This window comes from Eptesicus fuscus, chromosome 12 (genome assembly GCF_027574615.1).
Source record: "Eptesicus fuscus isolate TK198812 chromosome 12, DD_ASM_mEF_20220401, whole genome shotgun sequence".
NCBI lineage: Eukaryota > Metazoa > Chordata > Mammalia > Chiroptera > Vespertilionidae > Eptesicus > Eptesicus fuscus.
The window spans coordinates 18,750,864-18,776,466 of record NC_072484.1 but is presented as its reverse complement, the minus strand read 5'-3'; the positions used below and the strand labels follow the sequence as shown (position 1 = coordinate 18,776,466).

The window sequence follows — 25,603 nt, the reverse complement described above, 5'->3', positions numbered from 1 at the left end:
CTTGATTTCTTCATCTCTAAAAATGTAGATAAAAGTCCAACTCAGATAACTGTTACAATGTTATGGTAATTGCACTTAAAGAGACACGTGAGGCATGAGTATAATGAGGCAGCCAACTCAGGAACTTACTTTCCGAAGATTAATCTATTAAAATAACTCAATCAGCTAATGAGTTCCAGAACAAAACGTTTCAAACTAACCTACCCTGGTCCCTCCTTCCTTCCCTTCCATCCCTTCCTTCTTTTCTTCCTTTCTTCCTCCCCCCCTCTCTCCTCCCTCCCTTCCCTCCTCCCTCCCTTCCTTTTTTTCTTTCTTCTCTCTTTATTCCCCTTCTTTCTTCCTTCCTTTCCTTTTTTCTAAAGCCATTAAGTAGAGCTTAGCAAGGCCAGTGTTCACATTGAAGGGGACAAGGTGAAAGAGATGCAAAATACCCAGCACAGAACTTGGCCAGGGATGGGGAGGCTTGCCTATTTCAGATTAAAGAGGGCTAAAGAGACATGACAGCTAAATGCAGTGTGTGATCCCCAATTGCTATAAAGGATATTATTGAAAATTGTTCAGACTTGTTTGCACCATAGTTATGGAAGAGAATGTCCTTGTTTGTAAAAAATATACTAAAGTATTCAGGGCTGATGCGGGGGGGTGATTATGTCCCAAATTTGCTCTCATTGGTTCAGGAAAACAAAATTTCTTGTAACTTTCTGTTGTTTAAAATTATGCACAAATAAAAATGCCCTTAGCATTAAAGAAATGTCTGGAGTTACAGCATTGCACTCACTTGGTTTAAGTGTCAGAAGAGCTCATTTCTCCATGTTCTCAGTGTTCTGTGTTAATCTATATGAGGCTATAGTGTAGTTCTTCTGCTATTTTCATATTAAGTACCATTTTCCCACATTTTTGCTGACCAATAATGAAAATATCTTCCCCAGACACAAATATTAGTTACTTTTCCAAGGAAGCAATATTGGGTGCTGGCATCAGCCGGTTGAGTTGAAATCCAGCTGCCAGCACTTGCTAGCTGTGGGCCCTTAGGCACATTACTTAACATCTCTGCACTTCAGTTTCCATATTCATGAAATGTGAATAATAATGTCAACCTCATTGAGTTGTTCTCAGAATTCAATTTGATAATCTTTTCAAAGTATGTAGGCACTGAGTAGAACATAACTAATATTCAATAAATGTTATCTAGTATTAACTAGTATCTTGCTGCCTACATGGCTCTATTAAATAAAATATAAACATCACGGTTGCCAGTACATCCTCTTTGACAGCATGCCCCCCTTACATAAGGTGCATTTATTTTTCAAGCATGTATCCTCTAGAGAGTTTTAAAATATGCCAGACAAAAATGTAGCTGGTTGTCAAAATACAAAATTAAAGACTAAATTTTTATAAATAAAAAGTGCTAATTAAAAAAAATATTTGAACCCTCCTGACTTGAGAAAAAAATAATATTATAGTATTTGTATTAATCAGCTATTTTGTAATGATACTGTGTGACAAATCACCCCAAAATGCAGTGCCTTACAACAAAAATATCTTTTCTCGTGATCACAGGTAGTGCAGGTTGGCTGTGGCTCGGTTGATGTAGGTAGTGAGTGCTCTGTTGGGCAGTACATTTTCAAGGTGTGCATTGCCTGGGCTTAACTCCAAACTGTGGCTCAGGTTGAAGTCTGCGCCATAATATCTCTCCTCTTCTTTAAACCAGTGCTAAAGGGCATTTCTTATCACAGCAAGTGTCAGAAGCACAAGCACCAAGTTCAATTATGCAGCACATTTAAGCCCCCTGCTCACATCATGTCCGCTAATATTTCATTAGTCAAATCAAGTCACTTGGGGTCAAGTCCAACATCAATGGAGTGGGAAGTATTCTCTGCCTACAATGGGAGGACACTGCGATGTATATAAAACACATTACAGGAGACTGAAGAATTGGAGTCTATAATCCAATTTGCAATCCACAGTGTTTGAATGGCCTGTGCTCTGTCCATGTCCAGAAATCTCGGGAGCTTTGTAAGAAATGGCAACAGTGCACCAGCAGGCAGCAAGCAGCAGGTTGTTTCCACAGCTGCAAGAATGGATTTGCTCTGATTTACTTTCCATCCCACGCACAGTTCACAAAAGGAACTACAGATATCAGGAAAGTAATTTGTGGCCATGGCATTGAGATTTTGTCCTTGTAAAACTTTTCCATATAGAATGACACATGGACTGCATACTTATCATCTTCCAACCAATGGTACATTCCTTCCACTTACATGAATTCACTTTACAGCAGGAGTCTCTCATTTTTATTTCGATAAAATTTCTGAAATATCTTGCATATAGTATATGCTCAATATATATGGGTTAAAACAGTAAGAATTCTCACAGGTCACTGTGGTCTTGGGTATAGGAAAATAAAACATCATATGACACATCAATGCTGTGGAAATTTACCTTCTGAAGTAAATAATCACCTTTTGGTGTATTAACAGAGAATTCAATTCCTGTAAGACATTTTTTAAGCTAACAAAATAGTATGTTACTTTCCTGTATTTCTTCACATTTAGTATATGCTTTTTTTTTTAATTTCAGAGAGGAAGGGAGAGAGACAGAAACATCAGTGATGAGAATCATTGAATGGCTGCCTCCTGCACGCCCCCTACAGGGGATTGAGCCCACAACCCAGGCATATGCCCTTGACCAGAATCGAACTCAGGACCTTTCAGTCCACAGGCTGACGCTCTATCCACGGAGCCAAACCAGCCAGGGCTATTATACGCCTTTTACTAGTAAATCCTTTCTAAAAACCACACATTTAGATTCCCCACTTCACTCAACTTTATTGTTTATGTGCTTCCTATGAAGATAACTAGACAGACAAGGCTGATAAAAGAAAGCTTGTCCTTATAAAATCCTTATGGGTAACTGTGTAATGAGATTTTTTTTTCCTACCAGTAGAAGCTCACTGTTTCACTAAGAACTCAACCATTTGAGGCATTTAAAATGGATGGAAAGATATAAGGCAGCCAAACTGTCCTTTTAAAAGAGTGAAATGAATGCTAATCTAATTGCCCAAGAATGCATCAACTGGGTTTTGAAAGCAAGACTTCTACACTGGGTCCCCCTGCTGGATTTGCAGATGCATGTCTTTGCAAATTGGTGAAAGCAGTATACCTGACCCTTTTTATTTGAGGGCATGTGACTCCAATGACAAATCCAGCATTCTTCTAGAATGCATGTTCTCCGTGATAAACATGCAAAGTGTCTCTTGAGTTTTCTGCCCAAAGGCAGAAATGCTATAACCAGAACACTGTTTGGCCAAGACTCAAAGTGGAAAACAAAAGCATGCCACTCGGTGGCTGCATGAGGGAATGGGACGGCATGTGAGGATAAAGGTAAAAACTCAGTAACAGTAGACTAGGAAGACAGCCAAACTGGTTTGTATTGACTCAGGGATCTGCCCATGAATTTACTTTCCATGCATTTAGAACTGCTGGAACCAATTTCTCACTTTCCTATGACTTAATTGTTCTCTTTCCCTTCCTCTCTTCACAAGAAAGTGTTTTTACCCCCACTCCTTAGGAGGTGTGGTAACTAGACTAATTTTAAAGGCAACCTGCCACTGTAGACTTCAAATCTATGGTGAAATCTGTGTTAAAAGGTCTGTCTTTGGGTGAGACAGATAAGTTGGCAAATTTTTCCTGTTTGACTCTGAGCCTGTTTGATGAGAGGAAGAGGGGAAACACTGACCTATGTTTTTGACACGTGCTCCTGCACTAACTTGCCTCATTAAGGGAGCCACAGCAGCTGGGATGGCTGTTTCCTTCCCAGAGCAAAAGCCCATGCCGTGGCCCACTCAGAGAGCCAGAGAGAAAATGTCAGATCATCATGTGGTCGTTGTAAAAACCCAATGGAGAACATTGGATTTAGGTAGCTACAGAGCTGCCCCAAGTCCTCATATCAAAAGTTAGACAGTGTCCCCTAAGTTGTCCCCCAATGCAAGGCAGAGGTAATTCTTACCCATACTCATGTATCCAATTATAGCATTTCTTCCCCACTGTCACTCTTTTTATTCATTTACTTTTGTCATTTTATTATAAACTTTCTTTCATCCAGGTCAATTCTGAATGTTTTCCCATCTGCGACTCTCTTTACTAGGTTATTTTCCAGAGCTGCTTGGGGAAATGTTTCCCATTGCTTCTCTGAGGCTCCTGTTTTAGCTCTGCTAGTTGAGTTCTCCTCTGAGGAAAATTCACCCTCCTCTTGCCTCTGGATGAAGAATTGATAGCAATAGCAGGTGGTGGGTCAAAGCACTCAAACAAAACAAGGTTAAGTGATCTGGGCCTGGTTGCGGGTCAGGAATTTTAAAAGGGCTCAGCTGGGTGATTCTTCTGCTCCTTGTGTCTTTGGCTGAGGCCCTCGTTCAGCTGCATTCAGCTGGCAGCTGGGCTGGGTTAGAGGGTATAAAAAGGCTTCACTCACAGGTCTGGCCCCTTGGTGCTCTGCCATGTGGCCCTTCGCTCTCTCTATTTGGTAGGCTAGCCTGCGTGTCTTTACAGTATGACAGCTGGCTTCCCAGAGGGAGAAGGTAGATGCTACTAGTTCTCAGTGGCCTTCGCTCAGAGGACCTACATCACCTCCACGTTTCCATTGGTTTAAACAAGTTACAGCACCAGTCCGGATTCAAGGAAAGGGGAGAGAGATTCCACTTCCCGATAGACAAAGGACACAGTAATGTATGCTGATAGTTTCTGCGTCTCTGTTTTCTGTACTTTAACTACATGTTTTATATTTTGTTTCTGTATCTTTAGATAAATTTATCATTGAAAAAAATTTTCCAAACAAAAAGAGACTTGGAAAGCCTCCCAGCAATGAGTTATAAAATACGCCTTTATTTGCCTTTCAAACGTTTGTTTTTCTATGCATAAATTCACAGAAATATATATATTTAAGCTTAAAGAAAATGTTAGTTTCTAGTGGATAGTCACCATTGCAGCTGCCCAGTTATTTATTTTTCAAGGATTTATGTGTGATAGTATAAACCTGACCATAATTTGTTCAAGAGAAAAAAAATTTCATAGCATAGATATGTTAGGCTTTGATGTATATGTTAAATAAAAACAGATATTTTTACAATATATTTCAAACAGGAAAATAAAGGACATAGAAACTTAACCAAGTTTTCTTACACAGTGTATATTGCTTGAGTCAAGGGAGAAAAGATTGGATTTAAAATCTGTATTGCATTTTGGGAAATGCTGTGCGAGGAGAGAGATGTTACTAGAACTGCTGAGTGAATTTTGTTTACTGCAGTTCAACATTTCATCAAGCAAATCGTGTGGAAGGGAGGAGTATAAATGCACCTTTTTATGTAGGTAATTTTTCTGTTTCATACCTCTGATTTATCTCTCTGCCTTGCTTTATGGGGAGTCATGCTACATTGGTTACAATTAATTTCAGTGCTGCATATTAGCCATAAAGAGATATTTTATAAATTGACTTGATGTAATTTTTTCCCTCTGTGGTTTTCTTGAAAGATGAGAACGGTCCAGAGGAAAAGCAAAGCGCGGAAGAAATGGAAGGGCCGAGCCAAGAAGCAGGTGGGCTCAGATTTCTTTTGAAGAGTCTCCTAGGCCTCATCCACAGAGGTGAACAATGACTTTACTCAGTACTGTTTTCTGAAAATGCTTCTACTTTGTACCAGGTTAACTTCACTTCCATTCAGGTCTCCCTCAGGAAGCCACCAACTCTATTAACTCGGAGTCACAGGGCTTCCTCTCAGAAGGGGACATTGTCATGTCTCATTTGCTGATTCCATTTTTCTTCCATGTAATTACAGCTTGCTTAGCAGAGATCTATGAGGGATGAGCAGAGGTTGGAGTGCCAAGTCAGAGCGTGGCTGACTTAGGGCAGGTTTGAATGAGCAGTTGTGATTTGGGGGGGGGGGAAGAAAGAAATGAAAAATGTTTAAAGGAATTAAATGAGAGGCTTCCCCTCCACAATGAGTGGAGTGTTCTTTACTGTTTTGCATTACATTGTGAAGAGCCACATGTCTGGTTATTTCTCTGCGTGTTGTGGGAGGTGGTGTGTCGCTGAGCCTGACCACCCCACACACAGAGCTGAAGTGAGATCCGAAGGCTTCCTGACATCCCCTCTATTCACCACAGAACAGATGTAGCAATTGGATGTTTACAGATCTTCGACTGTAGATTACAAACTGAACATTTAAAAATGTTCAAAAGACTCCAAAGAGATTGTTATCACCTTCAATGTATCATCTCTTTTCTACCCACTTTGTACTCAGGCGTGCTCTCCTTTAAAAACAGTAGACACGATTACGCAGCGATCAACATAACGACCCAAACTTAAATACCCTTCTTCTCTTTAGTTTGCAAGTCATTCGCCCAGTTCTAATGAGCCCTGTGGTGCTGGGGTGGAGGGGGTGCATTTTTGAAATAGTGGCTTTATCTAATGTGTGCCAGGCACGTCCTGGGCTCTCTGCTGAACTCTTGGAAATAAACCAGGTAGTGGGATAAGTTTTGCAATGGAAACTTCTTACATTAACCTTGGAACTTTTGCAAGAGAACTGGAGGCTTTTATTATTGACCTGGAAGATGGAATTGAGGAAGGCCAATCAGAGAAAGCAGTGAAGCAAGGCAGCAGGGACCTTGCGCAGCTGCTCCGGGGTCAGTGGGCTCCCTCTGCTGAGATGCAGTGCTTGCAATGCAATGAATTCTGATACAGCAAACTGTTGTTATTCACGCCCCCACCCAGCTCCCGACCCACACATCATTATGCTCCATGGAAGATGAGTCTTATGTGAAAAGCTGTCACCGTTTTGACTGGTTGGGCTGATAAATATTAGTCAGCTAACTGCTGACAGCTTAGGCCATCCACTGAATGCTGAGGATTCACAGGTTTTTCCACTCACTGCTCTGTCTCAAATTGTCTTGATCAACATAGAATTTTCCTATCCCTGTTTACACACATGTACGCACATGCACCCGTACATACAGGCACACACATTTACCTTTGTTTTATCTATTTCCCCTTTTCCCCTTAATCAGTTGAGAACAGGCAGTTTCTTTTTCAGTGGAGGTCATCTTGCCTGTTAGCAGGCAAGTAAAATGTAATCCCTCTTCCCCACCTCTTGGATCAATAGTGTCATTACCACAATATGGGAACCTCTCAATGTGAAAGAAAAAAAAAAATCCTAAATGCACACCTGAGGGGCTCCTCTTGCTCTTCCAAATGAGCCAGCGGGCTGGCCTGGGGCCCAGTGGCAGGGTTCATCTGTGACCCTGACCAGTGCCAACACACACCGCTATGCCCACTCTGCTCATTTCATAGCCTCCCAATCCAAGTGCAGAGGAACTGAAGATGTGGTTCTGTTTATTAAAGCCCTTTGACCTGCTGTTATTCTTCCAAAATGCAAACACCTGCATTTCATTCAATATAATTTCCAACTTCAATTTTGATTATACAATTCTGCAGGCCTCTTCCACATCAAGAAAAACCCCACAATCTCAAACTAGCATAATCCATCTGTTTTTACTGTTGTCATAATCAGACCAAATCAAAGTTGTAGATAATATTCCTCAGTCATGTACAGGCACTGTCTGGACACTGGGACACAGCGGTACACTATAAAGACAATATCCCTGAACGCTTAAAGCTGATATTCTGATGGGGAAGTCCAAAAATAACAAAATGGTGTCAGATAGTGACAGATGCTTTGCAGAGAAATGAGGAAATGTAGAAGGAATACTGTGAAGGCCTGGGGAGAGAGCGGGAGGGGGAAAAGGGTACCAATGGGTGGGAAGGGGGGCATCTGTAATACTTTCAACAATAAAGATACATTTTAAAATTAAATTGAAAAAAATAAAAATGAGATCTAAGTGATGAGATGATGAAAGTCCTTTAAAATGGAGGGAATAGGTAATGCAAATGCCTCTAGGCCCATTTTGGTTGGCATGTTGCTGAAAGAAGGTGGAATGGCTGGAGCACGGTGGATGGAGGAATGTGGTGTGAAATCTGGTAAGAGGTCATAGTTCAGATTACTTCTGACTGTATGAGATGTGATTTTATTAGAACTACTAAGAGAAGCCAGTGGGAGTTTTTAAGAAGAGGAGAAACATAAGCTATGTTTTATTTTATTTTTGTTCCATTTATTTTTTAAAATTTATCTTTACTGTTGAAAGTATTACAGATGTTCCCCTTTTTTCCCTACTGACCCTCTCCACCCTGCACACCCCCAGGCCTTCACCACACTATTGTATGTGTCCATGGTTATGCATATATGTATGTAATAAGCTTGCTTTGGCTGTGAGTTAAAATGGTCTGAAGAGCCAGAGTGAGAACAGTTAGAAGGTACCATAGGAAAGCAATGATGGTGGTTCCTACAACTGGAGACAAAAATGGACTGGTTTGTGTTACATTCTAGAGACAAAGGTAACAGGTTATGTTGATGGATTGGAGGTGAGGAATGGGAGAAGAGGAATAAGTCCTAGGTTTGTTATTGTTTTTTAATATTTTTATTGATTTCATAGAGGAAGGGAGAGGGAGAGAGAGATAGAAACATCAATGATGAGAGAAAATCATTGATCAGCTGCCTCCTGCATGCCCCAGACTGGGGATTGAGCCCACAACCTAGGCATGTGCCCTGACAGGGAATGGAACTGTGGCCTCCTGGTTCATAGGACGATGCTCAACCACTGAGCAAAGCCAGCTGGGCAAGTCCTAGGTTTTTAACACTAGTTAATTATGGGATGATGGTACCACTTACCTATACAATATGTGGAGGATTGGCCATAGGGCACAGCTTTTGCTGAGAAAGTTAAATAGCTCAGTTTTGGCCATGGTAAAATTGAGAGAACTCTTAGCCCAAAGGAATGTCAAGAACCCAGTCAGATATATAAGTCTGGATTTCTAGGAAGAGCTCTAGACCAGAGATATGGTTTTGAGAGTCACTGGCATATAAATTATATTTAACAGCATGAGACTGAATAAGATTCACTAGAAAGAACATGAGTAAAGAAATCAGTGGGCCCTGGGACACTGTTACATCTAGATATGTGGCAACAGGGGAGAAGGAGCAGCCACAATGATAAAGTATTTCAGAAAGAACAGTAAAGGAATGCTACTGGGAAATCAAGTAAGATAAGGGGAATAACCATTGGATTTGGCAAAGGTGGTCATTGCCACCTTTTGTAAGAGAATTCCTGGAGCAGTATGGAAGCCAGTTGAAGTGCATTGTGGAGAGACTGTGCACCAAGGAAGTATATTACAGAAGCTCTTTTAGGGAGTTTTGCTGTGAAGAGAAATAAAGAAATGGGAAGATGTGACCTCAAGGTTAATAGTTTATTCTTTCTTTATTAAATAGGAAATTGTCACTTAACAAAAGAAAATGATTCATTATTTCCAATTATCCCCCTACTAAAATTTTATTATTTGTTCCAATAGAGACATGACCTAAAAGTAATAGTCATATACATTATGGCCAAGACAGATGCTAGAAAGTATGGGATTTGCCTTTAAATGTGTGTTAGTTGTCATGTATGTATAATGCTTTAGTTTAAAGACCCTGTTACTGCAGGAAAATAATGCTTCCAGTTGTCAAACATTAAACATTTCAAATGCTTTTGATAATCTTTCATGTCTTAAATTTACCAGTTTCATGTTAGTAAGTTAATTAGCTATTACCCTGGAAGCCAAATGTGAGTGGAATCACTGGGGTGCCCATGTACTGAGAAGACAGACAGACTCTGAGGAGGTTAATTGCTGCTCTAAGGGGCGCAGGGACCTCCAAGTTCCTTCTCCCCACTCTGCGCTTGGGTGATGTGAAATCTCCCAGTGGCTTGTGGTGCTTTCCTACCAGGGATCCCCTTCTCCTGGGTCTGTGCTGCCAGCCTTCAAAGTGCTCCCTGCAGGTTCACAGCCTGGCACCACGGCGCAGAGGTGCTGTGCTAAGAAAACCAAATCTGAAAAACACACACATGAAAGCACTTTGTGGAAACTCGCAAGAGTATCCTTTCCTCCACAATCTGTTTTAAGAAGAATGTGTACCATTCTACTAGAGGTGGGGAAGAAGCAAAGTACAATAGTACCAACAAACAGCATTTTTTGCCAAAAAATAGTTTGTAGTTCACTGGGCTCTGTCTTAACTGAAGGTTTCTATTTCATTATAAGAGGGAATCATAAACCACTAACCCCTTCAAAGACTGTTCGGTATATGAGAGCATGAAACAGGTTCATATTCCTGTGGTCTAGTGGGGGGTTGGGGGGACGTGCTGGCAGGGAGGCTCTGCTTGGCAGCATTAACTCTGAGCCGGTGTTTCTCCTGTCTGCTTTGTAGATGGCGTCAGTGCTGCTACTGTGCACAGCCCTGCTTCAGAAGAGGCCGCTGAAGTCTGTAAAGACGAAGGTAAGAGGCTCCTACTACATCTAAAAATCAAAATCGCTTAGGAGGCCATTTGAGTGTGCTTTATATGGAAAAATGATGCAGCGAGCAAAATCTTATCTAATTCTCTTTAAGCATCTCTATTTCAATAAATTATCTCACCCACTCTGCTTTAGTCCATATCTGCCTCTTAGAATTTACATGTGCATTTACATTTGTTCCTCTGAAAAGTAACTTGGTGAAACAAGAGAATGATTGGAGAAATTATGTTTAAAGATGTTTAAACAGAATTAGGCATTTCTGCTGTTTATGGCTACTCTTCAGGAATAAGTTAAAAGAGTGGCTTTTGGGAACCACCTACCAGAGAGCTTCATTATTCAGACATAAGAAGGAAGAAGTTTGAAAAGCATCCTTAGAAATAGATCTTTGGCAAGAGCCTCATTCCTCATTCTATGGACAGTTACTATGAGGAAATGTTGCTGACCCAAGTATCTCCAAAAGAAGAAAAACGTTGATTTCGATTATAGGAGAAAACTTGAGGGAGAAATAGTGGAGACATTCATGCTTCTATGTCTTTGGATCTATTTATATATAGATAGTTATTTTCTCTCCCTCCTGATTAATTGTCCCCACACAAAAAGGTAACATTATTTTATTTTATTTATTTTTTGTCTATATTTTTTAAATTTTATTTTTCAATTACAGTTTATATTCAGTATTATTTTGTGTTAGTTTCAGGTGTACAGTATAGTGGTTAGACAATCTATACTTTACAAAGTGCTCCCCTTGATATTTTAAGTACCCACCTGGCACTTATAGTTATTACAATATTACTGACTATATTCCCTAGGCTGTGTTTTACATCCCTGTGACTATTTTGTAACTACCAGTTTGCAGTTCTTAATCCCTTCACCTTAAAAAGGTAGTGTTATTTTATATCTGTCACTGGTAACTACTGAAAAATCCTTCTGTTGTATTTGTACAAATGGACAGCTGGTGATCTGCTTGAGACTTTTGGATAGATATGCTCAGTGTATTTCTTTAGTTTGGAGTGTTATGAAAATAAACCCATGCTTGACAATTGATACTAGCATAGTATCTAAATGCCTTGAACTGGTGTTTAGAAAATTAAAAGTTGTCCTAAAAGTCTAATACATGGCTAGTTCCATCATTCATTTCATGTTGCCTCGTAAATGAGCTTGTCTAAATGAGGTTTCCTATGTACTGAGGGGGTTTGGGATGGGTGAGGGCTGCCTGCAGCTGGGAAAATAAGTTCCTCATTCCTGAAGGGGGATCTGGGTGGCCCAACATCATCCTATACACTGTTATTTCAATGGTCCTCATCTTGTTCATTTGCCACTTTTTAAATGAATCCCTTAGCAACTCCCTTCATGGACTCAGATGTGTGTCCTGACATTCCTGGTTTTATCTGATATATTCATCCCTGATTATTTGGTATATCTAAAAATACAAATAATGTCAGATATTCACATAGGTTCCAATAAGAAACTCAAGGTCATTTTAGACAGAGAGATAAACCTGACCAAGTCAGAGTGAAAAGACAGAAAGTGATGTTCCTCCTAAGTAAATGATTTTGGACAGTCCAGTCATGTAGCTGTGAAAGAATGTTTTTGTAAATGTCATGAAGTTGAATGGCAGAGTTTAGGAAACAAGAAAGAGAACCTAATTTAAGTTCTTCAAGCTGAGGTGTTTTCCTGTTGAGTTGTTTGGTTTGGAGATATCACACCTTTATAGAAACACAATGTTTGTGATGTTTCTTGATGCTTTTAGGATCCCTCACCATTAATTGCTCATGCCAGGATCAATTTCTCAGAATGCTTTTAGGATTTTTTTCTACATGAAACCTGTAATGGTGGTAACTCCAAAGAGTTCTGCCATATATTACAAATGCAGTTCCCTAATAATGACTAAATGTGAAGTTTTAAAGATTTTACTGAAATACATTTTTAATATGCACTAACCTCTCGATCTAGAGAAAAGTGTTTTAAAATCCCCATTAGCATGTAAACCACTACAGATATAGCATATAGGATATGATTTTTGCCCTTTCCTTCTTGAAATAGCATGTACCACTGTTTTTGTTTTTAATTTATCTTTATTGTTGAAAGTATTACAGATGTCCCTACTTTTTTTCCTATTGACCCCCTCCACCTTGCACCCACCCTTCCCAGGCCTTCACCACACTATTGTCTGTGACCATGGGCTATGCATATATGCATGTAAATTTCCCAGTTAATCTCTCCCAACCCCGCCACCCCTGCCTTCCCTCTGAGATTCATGTCTATTCCATGCTTCTATATCTCTGAATCTATTTTGTTCAATAGTTTATTTTGTTCATTAGATTCCATATGTTCATTATATTCTCATATGAGTGACATCATATGATACTTATCTTTCTCTGACTGGCTTATTTTGCTTAGCATAATACTCTCTAGGTTCCTCCATGCTATCTCAAAGGGTAAGAGATCATTCTTTTTTACTGCTACATAGTATTCCATGTTATAAATGTAACACAACTTTTTCATCCACTTGTCTATTGAAGGGCATTTGGGCTGTTTTCAGATCTTAGCTATTGTAAGTTGTGCTGCTATGAACATAAGGGTGTATATATTCTGATTGGTGTGTCGAGTTTCTTAGGATATATTCCTAGAAGTGGGATCACTGGATCAAATGGTAGTTCCTTTTTTATTTTTATTTTTATTTTATTTTTTAGGAAACTTCATACTGTTTTCTATAGTGGCTGCATCATTCCCACCAGTAGTGTACTAGGGTTCCCTTTTCTCCACATCTTCACCAGCATTTGTCATTTGTTGGTTTGTTGATGATAGCCCTTCTGACAGGAGTGAGGTGATATGTCATTGTTGTTTTAATTTGCATATCTTTGATGATCAGTGATTTTGAGCATTTTTTTATATATCTCTTGGCCTTCTGTATGGACATCATACCACTGTTTTTAATTGATTATTAGTCGAAAGCTTAGGACTGCTATCTTGACTGGTAGTTGCGTAGCTTAGAATGAAAAAAAGAAATGAATTTGCCATTGAAATCTCCCAAGATTGAGGTCAAGTTGAAGTTAATAGGGTTGGGGATTCATTTCAAATATTCACCATTATTAGTTTCATGCAGAAGTATATCTCCTTGGTGCCAATTGGGCTATTTATGAGCTCTGCAGTTATAAGATTGCTTATAAAAATGCATATTAAACTCTCCCATTTAAAAGGCAGAACATGTTTGCTGACCAAGCAGCCTGAAGGAGCCCTTGCTCTCTTGCCTTTGCTTCCAAACTCAGATCCTGACCCAGCATCTTCTTCTTTGGTTGGGAACAAACAATCTAATGAACTGTCCTTTTCTTTCTCTCTCTCTCTCTCTCTCTCTTTCCTTCAAGACTCATCAGTCATTTCCAGCTTTGCTTGTTGGTTTATCTGGCTTTACATTTGTCATAACTTTGGGTCCCACAGGAATACTAGCCTCTTCAAAAGAGAAAGGAGTGCAAGGCTTAAAACAAGCAAACAAAACATGGGCTGGCTCATGTGCCTTGGGTTGGGAGCTAAGATTTTTTAAAAATTAAAATTGGTATGTGAAAGTTGAATAATTTCAAGAGGAAGTGTCTTTTGGGGTATCTTCTATCACAGTGATTTTGTTCAAATGTTCTAGACATATTTCCCATTGGGTACTTAGAACGGATGCATATCATCCATGTACCCCACATAATTGCTAACAGTACAAGCTGCTGACAGAAGGAGGTACCACTGATTGGCTTATGCCTCAATAGCTAGATTGTGAGCTACAGACTGAAGACACCTGTTTCCAATGATCATTACAGCCCTCAGATGGGCAGGAGTTGAATTGAGAGGATGAGATGTGAGGAGGAGGAATACTGATGAGTAAGCTAATCACACAGGGGTGCCTGCCCAGGATGTGGCAGCCAGGACTTAATTGAAATGAATTCCAAGGTAAAGCTGGCTTAAGAAATTATCTATAGGTTAATAAAAATTCTAAGGTTATTTGTAAAATACTGCTTTCACTTATTTATTGAGAGATTTCTTTCTCTACTGGTAAAAAATACTCTAATTATTGATTTAATGGCTGTTTGCACTTTAAATCCTTAAAAAAAAAAATACACCCAAGGGTACAAATGTTAAGGCTATTTAAGTTATCAAATATAGAGGTAATCACAAAAAGGGGAGTATAAATACAGGAATAAAATTAATATTAGGAATATCAAGTACTCTGGTTAAAACTACTAGATAGTTATTATTATTTGAAATATAGTCAATCTTTTTAATTCAAGGAGAACTCTTCATTATACTTGTCTCAACACTCATAATAATAGTTCATACTCACTCTCAGCCAAGGCCCAGGCACCTTGGGTGGGGAGGACAGCTATTTAAACACATTTTGATTCTCCTGTCTTAGTATTTTACTCCCCGATTTGAATTTGAAGCTCAGCCAGACAAAATCATATGCTCATCCTACCTAATAAAAAGGTAATATGCAAATTGACTGTACCTTCAACACACCCACAAGCCATGCCCACCAGCCCAAGCCACGCCCACCAGCCAATCAGAGCGAGTATGCAAATAAAACCAACCAAGATGGCTACAGACACAGAGAACAAGGTTTCCCAGGCAACAGAGGGAAACAAGCTTTCTGCCTTCCCTAGCCAGGCCTAAGCCTCCACTCAAGCTACGAAGTTTCAATTATAGAAGGTAAACAAATTCAAACAGAAATGGTGGCAGAACAGAGCTTGAGAGAGCAGGCCAGGGTTGCCCGCAGCAACAGGGGAAGCAAAGCTTTCCGCACACCCTGGCTGGCCAGGCCTCCGCTTAAGGCTACAAAGTTTCAATTATAGAAGGTGCATTAACTGCCACAGAAATGGCTGCTGGCTGCGGAGGGAGCAGCAGGCTTGGCTCTGCTCCAGACTACAAAATTTAAATTGTAGAAGATAAATAAATTCCAGATACCAGGGCCTCTGCTTGGGTCACCAGGGGGCGTGGCCGGCCTGCAAACCATCACAGGCCCCTCGCTCAGGCCACCCCACACCCCAAGGGAACCCCCACCCTGATCCGGGACACCTTTCAGGGAAAACCAGCTGGCCCCCATTCCTGCACCAGGCCTCTATCCTATCTAATAAAAGAGTAATATGCAGATTGACCATCACTCCAACACACAATATGGTTTCCCCCATGTGGTCAAAGATCCTGCCCCCATGTGGACACAAGATGGCCACCACAAGATGGCCAGCAGGAGAGGGCAGTTGGAAGGCACCCAGCCTGCAAGGGAGGGCAGTTGAGAGGGACCAGGCCTGCAAGGGAGGGCAGTTGGGGGCAAACAGGCTGGCAGGGGAGCAGTTAGGCATCAATCAGGCTGGCAGCGGAGTGGTTAGGGGGTAATCAGGCTGGCAGGCAGAAGCGGTTAGGGGCAATCAGGAAGGCAGGCAGGCAAGCAGTTGGGAGCCAGCAGTCCTGGATTGTGAGAGGGATACAATCCCACTGGGATCGGGCCTAAATGGGCAGTCGGACATCCCTCGAGAGGTCCCAGATTGGAGAGGGTACAGGCTGGGCTGAGGGACACCCCCCCACTCCATGCACGAATTTCATGCACCGGGCCTCTAGTTCCATATAATAAAAGGCTAATATGCAAATAGACTGAACTGTGGAATGACTGGTTGCTATGATGCACACTGACCACCAGGGAGCAGATGCTCAATGCAGGAGCTTCCCCCTGGTGGTCAGTGTGCTCCCAAAGGGGGAGTGCTGCTCAGCCAGAAGCCAGGCTCATGGCTGGCGAGCACAGTGGCAGTGGTGGCAGCCTCTCCTGCCTCCACGGCAGCACTAAGGACCCCTCGGGGGATGTCTGCCTGCTGGCTGAGGCCCGCTCCCTGAGAGCTGCCTTAGCCCTTCCCGCGTGCCCCCTGCCTGTGGACAAATGTCATGCACCAGGCCTCTAGTTAATAATAAAGGCAAAATCAATTAATACTCAGGTGCATGCACAGCTGAGATTCCTTTAGAGCTTTGTGTAAGTCATGCCATTGATGTTTGGTATTTATAAAGTCAGATGTTACCTGGCAAAGGATTTCTTAACCCTTAATCTAAGTTTAAGACCTGGTAGTGGTCAAATTTTCTGTAAAACAGGGAGAGAGCAAAGTCAGCCTTGCCAAAGACAACAAAAGAAAAAGCATGAGGCTACATCTGAGGAAGTAGATTGGAGAGTGTGTGAGAGATGAGCATAAATATTCCCAACCATACATCGCTGTAAGCCTTGGCCAGTGTGGTGGGCTCCAGATGGCTCTGAATGCTATCTCTATCCCTTGTCTAAATGTTGGGAGAGAAACAAAACATTGGCCCACCCATGAAATTCCCCTCAGGCTTCTTTGGGCTGATTTTTCTTCCTGTTCTTGGTGTCCCCTCTACTAAGCATCCTCCCCTCTACCCACAAAAGTGAGAGATAGCTGTCCCTGTCCTAGAGCTGCACTGATGGAGTGGCTGGGTGCCCTGTAACCCCTGAGACTTTTGGATTTTAAAGAGTCTGAAATGTGGCCTAGCTGGAGTGGCTCAGTGGTTGAGCGTCGACCTATGAACCAATTCAATTCCTGGTCAGGGCACATGCCCATATTGTGGGCTTGATCCCTAGTGTGGGGAGTGCAGGAGGCAGCTGATCAATGAGTCTGAAGTATGGAATGAAAGCTGCTGCCCACTGGCAGTTCAGTGAAGGGAAAAGAACCAAAATATAGTGTCTCCTACACTTAATGCTTTACGTTTAGCTACAATGTATTTTTCATTTCATAAAGGGTAACCTGAGACTCAGGAGGGATAGAGAGACAGTGTGGGGGTGGGGAGACAAGAACCACTTCATAAGGGTGACTCCACAGCTGTTACTTACAAGCTTACATAATCCTCATTAATGATAGTGTTTTATTCCATTTTAATATAACATTTATTTTTTGTTTATAATACGTATTTATTGTAAAATAATTATAAATTCAGAAAAGGATAACAGGTAAAAGCCTATAATCATTTTCTCTTTAAGGATTAAATTGTTAAAAAGAAATCTTTATTCTGTTTTACTAGTTAACAATATACCAGGAACATCTTCCCAAATCTTGAAATATTCCTCAAAGGCATGATTTTTTATTGGAGGCATAGTATTTCATCATATGGTTGTTCCACCATTTACATAGCCAGTGTCCCAATGTTAAAGTATTTAGTTATTTACAATTTTCTCTCTATTCTAAATAATAGGGACATGCAGCACAAGGATTTTACATAAATCTTAGTGTGTAACTATAATCAAGTACCTCAGGATGAATTCTTAACTTTCTGTTGATTTATGCTGGTATATAAACTTCCTGTCTTTTTCTGGGTTACCACATACATATATGGATTTTTTAAGGGTACTCTGCAATGCAAACCATTGTGAAGCTATCTTATAAGTATAACAATATATTATGAATTTTTTCATATATTTTCAGTCTAACATTACTTTATTGTATATTCAAATGAGCGACACTCCATAATTTACTTACCCAGTCTCCTTTTTGAGTCCTTTCTGTAGTTTTAGTTTTAAATTTTATACTGGTCAGGAATATCTTTTTAACTTTGTAAATGTTCATGATCATTTCTGTAAGAAAATTCTAATAAATAGAAATGCATACAAGTCTTTGTTTTTCTACAATGAATAGAGTTCATTCCTTTTTTGATTCTTTAAATCAGGTGTCCTCAAACTACGGCCCGTGGGCCACATACGGGTGTTTTTGCCATTTTAAACTATAGTTTAAAAAAAACTATGAACAAATTCCTATGCACACTGCACACTGCACATATCTTATTTTGAAGTAAAAAAAAACAAAATGGCAAAAACACCCGCATGTGGCCCACGGGCCGTAGTTTGAGGACACCTGATTTAAAGAATCAAAAAAGGAATGAACTCTATTCATTGTAGAAAAAAAAAAGACTTGTATGCATTACCTCCAACGGTCTGAGGGACAGTAAACTGGCCCCCTGTTTAACAAGTTTGAGGACCTGCTTTAAATAATACTAGAGGCCTGATGCACAAAATTTTTGCAAGAGTAGGCCTTCATTCCCCTGGCTGCCGGCACTGGATTCCCTCTGGCACCCGGGACCCGGGCTTCCCTCATGGCCCCAGCTTCATCCAGAAGGTCATCAGGAAGGACGTCCGGTCTAATTAGCATATTACACTTTTATTATTATAGATATGTTCACTGTAGAAAACTCAAATAATGAAAGAGAATATAAGGAATAGAGTAAACTAATGTGCAATCATAGCACCCCAAGATAACTGCCATTCACATTTTGGGACCATCTTTTCATGCATCACTTTGTGAATATATGCACACACAAAAAATTTTGTATAAATTGATCATATATTCTTTGACCAAGAGTCTAGTCTCTGATTTCAACTTCCGGAGTCCAGTTTCCAGCCCTACCCTGACCTCTTGTGACCTTTAGAAAATTGCTTAGTCTCTGTGCACCTCAGCTTCCTCATCCATAAAACAGGAAGGATAATAGCAACTCCATCACAAGATATTAAATCAATTCATTTAAACATTTTAAGACAATAGGAGGCTCAAAAAATTAGCCATTATTAAATATATATTTATTTTCTAGATATTGTATCATATTATACATACTTTTCTGTATCTTCTTTTGTTACAGTCCACAAAACTTTATGGATATCTCTCTGAGTCATTTTGTGTAGATCCAATTCATCCATTTTAAAGTTCTCATAATATTCCATAGTGTGAATGCACTGCAGTTAATTCAACCATTCTCCTATGATGAGCAAGAACTTTCTCTCCACTTTATTGCCACACAAACAAGGCTGCAACAGATGTTCCTTACCCATATATCCTTATAAGCAGTGCTCTTATATGCATGGGGAAGATTCCAGGAGTGGGAAGGCTTTGAGGGGTATGTGTTTTTAATAGATATTGCCAAATTGCTTTCCTAAAAGGCTATAACAATTTGTATTTCCATCAGCAAACATTATTTTTGTTCTTTCTAAATTTTGACAGTTCGATGGATGTAAAGTATTATCTCAATGTTTGTAAAAGGTCAGGATCATTATCCGAATTTTGCAGGTAACTGAAGCTCAGAAAGCATGAGTAACTGGTTCAGTTAACCAAAAGATAAAGCCAGAATTTGGAAACCATGTCTGCCTGAACTCATAGCCCATGCTTTTTTTACCCCCACCCCACTTGCTGCTTCCTACATCATACCTTCAGAGCAAGGGACATTTCTTGCCTGAGGGGGTAGAGGATGCAAGAAGGTATAGAGCAGACAAAGGGCAGCAAGGGGAATGTTGAGACCCAAGCTAGGTGAGTAGGGCCTTGAGACTGAGACAACAGAGAGGGGAACCACTTTGCCCACCTCATAATCTTGACCCTAACTGGGTCCTACAATGAAACGGATGTACAGAAACCCCCAACCATATACACCACTAGAAAAAAACCCCAACCCCCTTTGCATGTTATCCATGATCTTTCTATAGTCTGGTTCTATGCCTCCTCAAAGCCCAGCACATACCTGGCTCAGTAGCCCAACTTGTCATTTCCCAAAGACCTACAACAGCTGGCCTACAACATCCTGCCATCCTTCTGTCACATCAATTTTATCTGGGATCCAAAGATTAATTCCCAGTATTCTACCCTTACACTGACCCTTCTCCATCAAGCCTTTCTTCCCTCTCTCCCTCCCTCTCTTCCTCCATCACAAATTATCTCAGCAAACATTTTAATGACAGGAATTATGTGAGAAATGTTGGGAGGGGGATGGTGTGCATATTTTCAACTTTCTTGAATTCCCCCCTTTCATCATATTTCATCCCATACAATAATGAACTGTCTGATCTGCTTCTTAAAAACATTTTGGTAAAACTTCAAGAATTATCTTGTGCATTGTATAAATAGTAGTTATATACATGTCATATCAACCTCATTAGAATGTACATATCTTAAAATTACATATAAGTCTCATTCATTTTCATGTTCTGTATAAAGCCCTACACAGTTACTTGTTCATAGTAGGTCCTCAATATTGGATATAGAAGCTATTGTAGAAAATGGACCACTATTTTGTTTTCTCTGCCCATTTTAGCTTCAATTTATGTTGGCCATTAATTTGCTTAAAAAAATGGGAGGGAGGGAGGGAGGGAGGGAGGGAAGGAAGGAAAGGAAGGAAGGAAGGAAGGAAGGAAGGAAGGAAGGAAGGAAGGAAGGAAGGAAGGGAATAAATTATTTAAATGAAACAAAACTACTTTTTGGGCCACTTATAATTTTAATATCATGGACACTTTTCCAAGATATTTATTACTGTCTTTAAGGCTTCTAATGAAGGAAATTCCTTTATAGAATTTTCCTGTTTCAGAAGTGAATTTTTTCCAAATGTCATGTAAGCAATATCACAAAGGTAAAGTCAACCCAGAGACTTCTGACATGTTCATATTCTCACCCTATAAGAGGACAAAATAAAGTTCTTTTAAGTACTAAATGTGTATAAAGTCTTTGCCATGGCTTAAGCCAGTTATTCATACTTTATTTATGATGAAGCTTTTCTGATAATTTTTCAATGCTGTGATTAAGTATGTATAAATTTGGATTAAGTAGGTGAATATAAATAAAACCATTTATATTCTTTTTTTGTATCCTAATATATAAAAAGCCAGAGGCCCTCATGACCAAAACAACCAGATGGACAACTGAACATCAGGCTGTGTGGGGCGACCAAGCCAGCAGGGAGGTTAGTGAGGGACAACCGAATGACTGAACAAGCATTCAGTCATTCAGGCTGCGTGGGGTGACCAAGATGACAGGGAGGGGGGAATAGGGGGTGACCAGGCCGGCAGGGGGGGTGGCAGTTGGGGATAACCAGGCTGGTACGGGGGGGCAGTAAGGGGTGACCAGACCAGGGGGGGGGCAGCAGTTAGGGGCGACCAGGACAGCGGGGGTGGGGGAAGTTGGGGGTGACCAGGCTGGTGTGTGTGTGTGGGGGGGGGAATTTATGGGCAATCAGGCTGGCAGGCAGAAGTGTTTAGAGGGGTTATCAGACTGGCAGGGGGGGCAGTTAGGGGCAATCAGGCTGGCAGACAGGTGAGCAGTTAGGAGCCAGCAGGCCTGGATTGTGAGAGGTATGTCTGGGGGCTGGGCCTCTAGTTACTAATAAAAGAATAGTTGTCTACCTTTAGTATAGTTTAAAATACTCTTACCTGGCAATTGGAAGGCAAGTAGCAGGTACCTTCCAATTATAGTGTGTATATATATACACACACACACACACACACACACACACACACACACACACACACTAGAGGTCCAGTGCACGAAATTCGTGCAGGGGGTGTGGTTCCCTCAGCCCAGCCTGCACCCTCTCGCAATCTGGGATCCTTTCAGGGATGTCTGACTGCCAGTTTAGGCCCGATCCCACAGGGATCCCTGCAGGGCCTAAACTGGCAGTTGGACATCCCTCTCACAATCCAGGACTGCTGGCTTCTAACTGTTCACCTGCCTACCTGCCTGATTGCCCTGAACCATTCTGCTTGCCTGCCTACCTGATTACCCCAACCCCTCTGCCTGCCTGCCTGATCACCCCTAAACACTCATCTGCCTGCCTCATCACTCCTAACTGCTTGCCTGCCTGCCTGACCACCCCTAACCCCCTCTGCCTCGGCCCTCGCAGCCATGGCTTCATCCGGAAGGATGTCCAGAATGAAGTCTGGAAGGTCATTCGGCTGTCTGGTCTAATTAGCATATTACGTTTTTATTATTATAGACTAGGGGCCCACTGCACGAATCGTGCACCTTTAAAAGAACTATGACCCTAACCAGTTTGGCTCAGTGGATAAGAGCATGGGCCTGCAGACTGAAGGGTCTCAGGTTCGATTCTGGTCAAGGGCATGTACGTTGGTTGCAGGCACATCCCCAGTAGGGGGTGTGCAGGAGGCAGCTGATTGATGTTTCTAACTCTCATCCTGCTCCCTTCATCTTTGTAAAAAAATCAATAAAATATATTTTTTTAAAAAACGAAAGAAAGGAAAGGAACTATGGGCCGTGAGGCTGCGGTGGGCACAGGGGTGGGCCTCGGCCCATCCTCCGCGCCCCTGCCTGGCCCCTCCCACCATGCCCTTGGTCCCCTCTCTGCCAGCAGCCCTGCTTCTGCTGCCACTGCTCCCATGCGCTGACGGTGCCTGCCCCACTAGCACCTGCTGCTAGTGCCGGCCCTGCTCGCACCCACAGCCAGTGCTGGAGCTGCTGCTCGCACCCGCTGCTGGTATCCGGTGCTGGTCCTGATTTCTCAGTGCCGTCAGCAGGTGCAAGCAGTGGCTGCTGGCCCCAATCAACCCTGAGGGCTTCTCCACCTCCCCCTGCTCCTGAGAGGCGAGCAGGGAAGCAGCCACCACTTGCCCTCGCTGACAGTACTGAGTGATTGGGACTGGTTCCAGGTGCTGGCAGTGGTGCAGGTGGTGGCTCTAGAACCAGCTGCAGGTGCGAACGGGGCCAGCGCTGACTGTGGGTGCGAGTGCTGGGTGGGACAGTGGTGTGCAGGAGCAAATAATTTTCAGTAACCACCAGAGGCTTGCCCCGATGACATCGAACAGCACCCTACCATGGTCTGGCGCCCCCCCTCACCTGCTCCACTATCCTGCTGCCACCGATGCCTGCCATGTTCTGTGCACTCCCCCTGGTGGTCAGCGTACTTCATAGCAACTGGTTGGTTGGTTGGTTGTTGGGTTGTTCCACTGTTTGATCTATTGCATATTAACCTTTTATTATATAGGATAGTTTTTCCTTGCAAATTAAGTGTGGCTATAGTTATATATTTGTAACAATCATTTCAGTTATATGATCTGTTGGGACATATTTCTAAAGATCAGGTGGGTGAGGCTTGGAAACAAAGTCAACCCAACTAGGATATAGGGATTATTTGGAAGGGTTGCAGCTCCTTTGCCTAACACACAATTTTGGAAATGGATTTAGATTTAGATAGGTGTAAATGTGAACATCTCTGTGATCTATTTTCAGATTCACTGGCAATACTTTTTTAGTTCTTTGGGACAAGCCTTGCAGCTTATAAGAGCCTCAATTTATTTTGGATTTACATCACCACTGCTATGAATCTTGGGTAACTTTCTTAGGTTGTGCCTCAGTTTACTCCGGTAAAATGGGGATAATAATATTTATATAATGAAGTTGTAAAAATTAAAAGAGTAAACATATTTAAAGTGCTTAGAATAGCTTCTTGAGCATAGTAATCTTTCAAGCATAGCAATCTTTCAAGAAAGGCAATGTAAAAGAATTAACTTCCAAAAATAACCATTTTTATTTTACATTACTGTTATTATAAAATTTATGTGCTGGTTTTACAATCCTAACTACTCCAGATAGGACTCCCATATCTCATTGAATCATCACCAAATCACTGAATTTGTTGACATGCATTAAAGTTGGAGATGCTCAATCATAAGTGATGTTCAAAATATTTAGCAACAGATGGGACCCAGTATCTGCCCATCAAAGTGAACTCCAGCTTGTATACCATTGTGGCATATACCAGTTGAATATTTAGAAACAGGCAAGTAGGAACAGTTCAGAACTCCCCACCTTGCCCCATACACCAACAGGTAGCGTGATTTGAATACCAGACAGAAACTTTCCTGTGTCCCTCCTATAAACCCTTCTACCTGCTTTGTGTTTTATTCTTATACTAGAAGCCTGGTGCACAAATATGTGTACATTGAAAGGAAATTCATTAGAAGAAATATTTTAATATCACTATTTGCCCTTTCTCTATAATAGAAGTGTCAACCGATTCACAATCGACAATGACAGATTGAAACACACACATGTGATTGGCACCAGTGAGAGCTTTATATGTATCACTTATGCGCAAGTCAACTTAGCCTTTTATAGATATAGAATAAACTTGCTTAATTAGACCTGTTTCTGATTTAGCTAAACTTTCTCCAGCCCAGTGAAGCACCCCATCTTCTCTTTTGGGTAATTGTCAGCAACACAGCAGTAAATATCAACACGAAGCAGATTATTATTGTAGATCATGCAGGGAGAACAAAGGATAAAACATTTAACTGCAGCAGTGTTGGACTATATTCTGCGCAGTGAGAAAACCTGAAGTCATTTTCAAGGCCCACCATTTCTTCTGTTTAGTCTGATGAAGTTTCTAAGCTTTCTAAATCTCCATTTTCTGGCTAATGAAAAGAAATTAGGATTCCACCGAGTTTCCTATCTACCTATTCCAGGGCTTCTGTGAGGATCAAGTGAGATGAGGCACGTGAAAATGCTTCACAGACATTTGGTTAAAGTGTGAAATGTTTGCACCTGGCTATAAAGCAAGTTGTGTTCCTGGGCTGAAGAAACTCCAAGTAGGCTAGTCATTGCTAGGGAGAGGAAGCTGGGCTTTGCTACATGATGTCTTCACCTGGCACCCACAGCCACCATTTCAGGGCTGGACTGGGCTTTGGGTCACGTTTTGTGTCATGGGGTTTCTGCAGCGTTGGCTGCAATTTGGTGGGATTTTGCTCTGGGGTGGTGGTGGGACCTGTGTCCCACTTGCAGGGACTGAGTGTTGCTTTGTGGGTGCCAGGTCCCCAGTGCCATTTCTCTGTGCAAATCACAACAGCTCCTGTGTTGAGCGTCTTCCTGCTGGTGGTCAATGTGCGTCATAGCAACCTGTCAGATGGTTAGACACTTAGCATATTAGCCTTTTATTATATAGATAGAAAAGACTTTGAATGGAAGGCTTCTATACCCATACCTTAAGATGCTTTTGTCAGCATGGCCTAATAAGAATAATCACATATCTTCAAAATGGCTACCCCTTTGAGAGTGATGAGGGCACAATTTATAATTATACTGGAACAGTTGACCAAATGGAGACTAGGGAAACCAAGATGTGTACTCACCTTACTGAAAATGCATGAAGTCCTTTCTGTCTACAAATCAAAATTATATCTCTCACTCATATTCGAAAATCTCTGTTGAACTTTCACCCTTAAAAACATACTATTCTTAAAGTATCTTTTTTTTTTTTCTGGCCTTGACACTTTATTGTTAATTAGTATAAAAATAACTTTTGGAGTTATTCTTTAGAATATTCCCACAAACGGTGTTTCCTAGTCAATATGGACAGGCCCCAGAGCATTTGTTAACAAAGTGCTGTATAT

At 41.3% G+C, this 25,603-nt stretch overlaps 1 protein-coding gene across 1 annotated transcript in view; it reads left to right on the top strand.

Annotated features, from left to right (window-relative positions):
• MACROD2 (mono-ADP ribosylhydrolase 2) overlaps positions 1 to 25,603 on the top strand; it is a 1,996,248-nt gene that overhangs the window by 1,858,934 nt on the left and 111,711 nt on the right. Inside the window, exons 12-13 of the mRNA XM_054724198.1 lie at positions 5,526 to 5,588; positions 10,343 to 10,411. Coding sequence (XP_054580173.1) covers positions 5,526 to 5,588; positions 10,343 to 10,411 — 132 coding nt within the window. The remainder of the gene's footprint in view (positions 1 to 5,525; positions 5,589 to 10,342; positions 10,412 to 25,603) is intronic.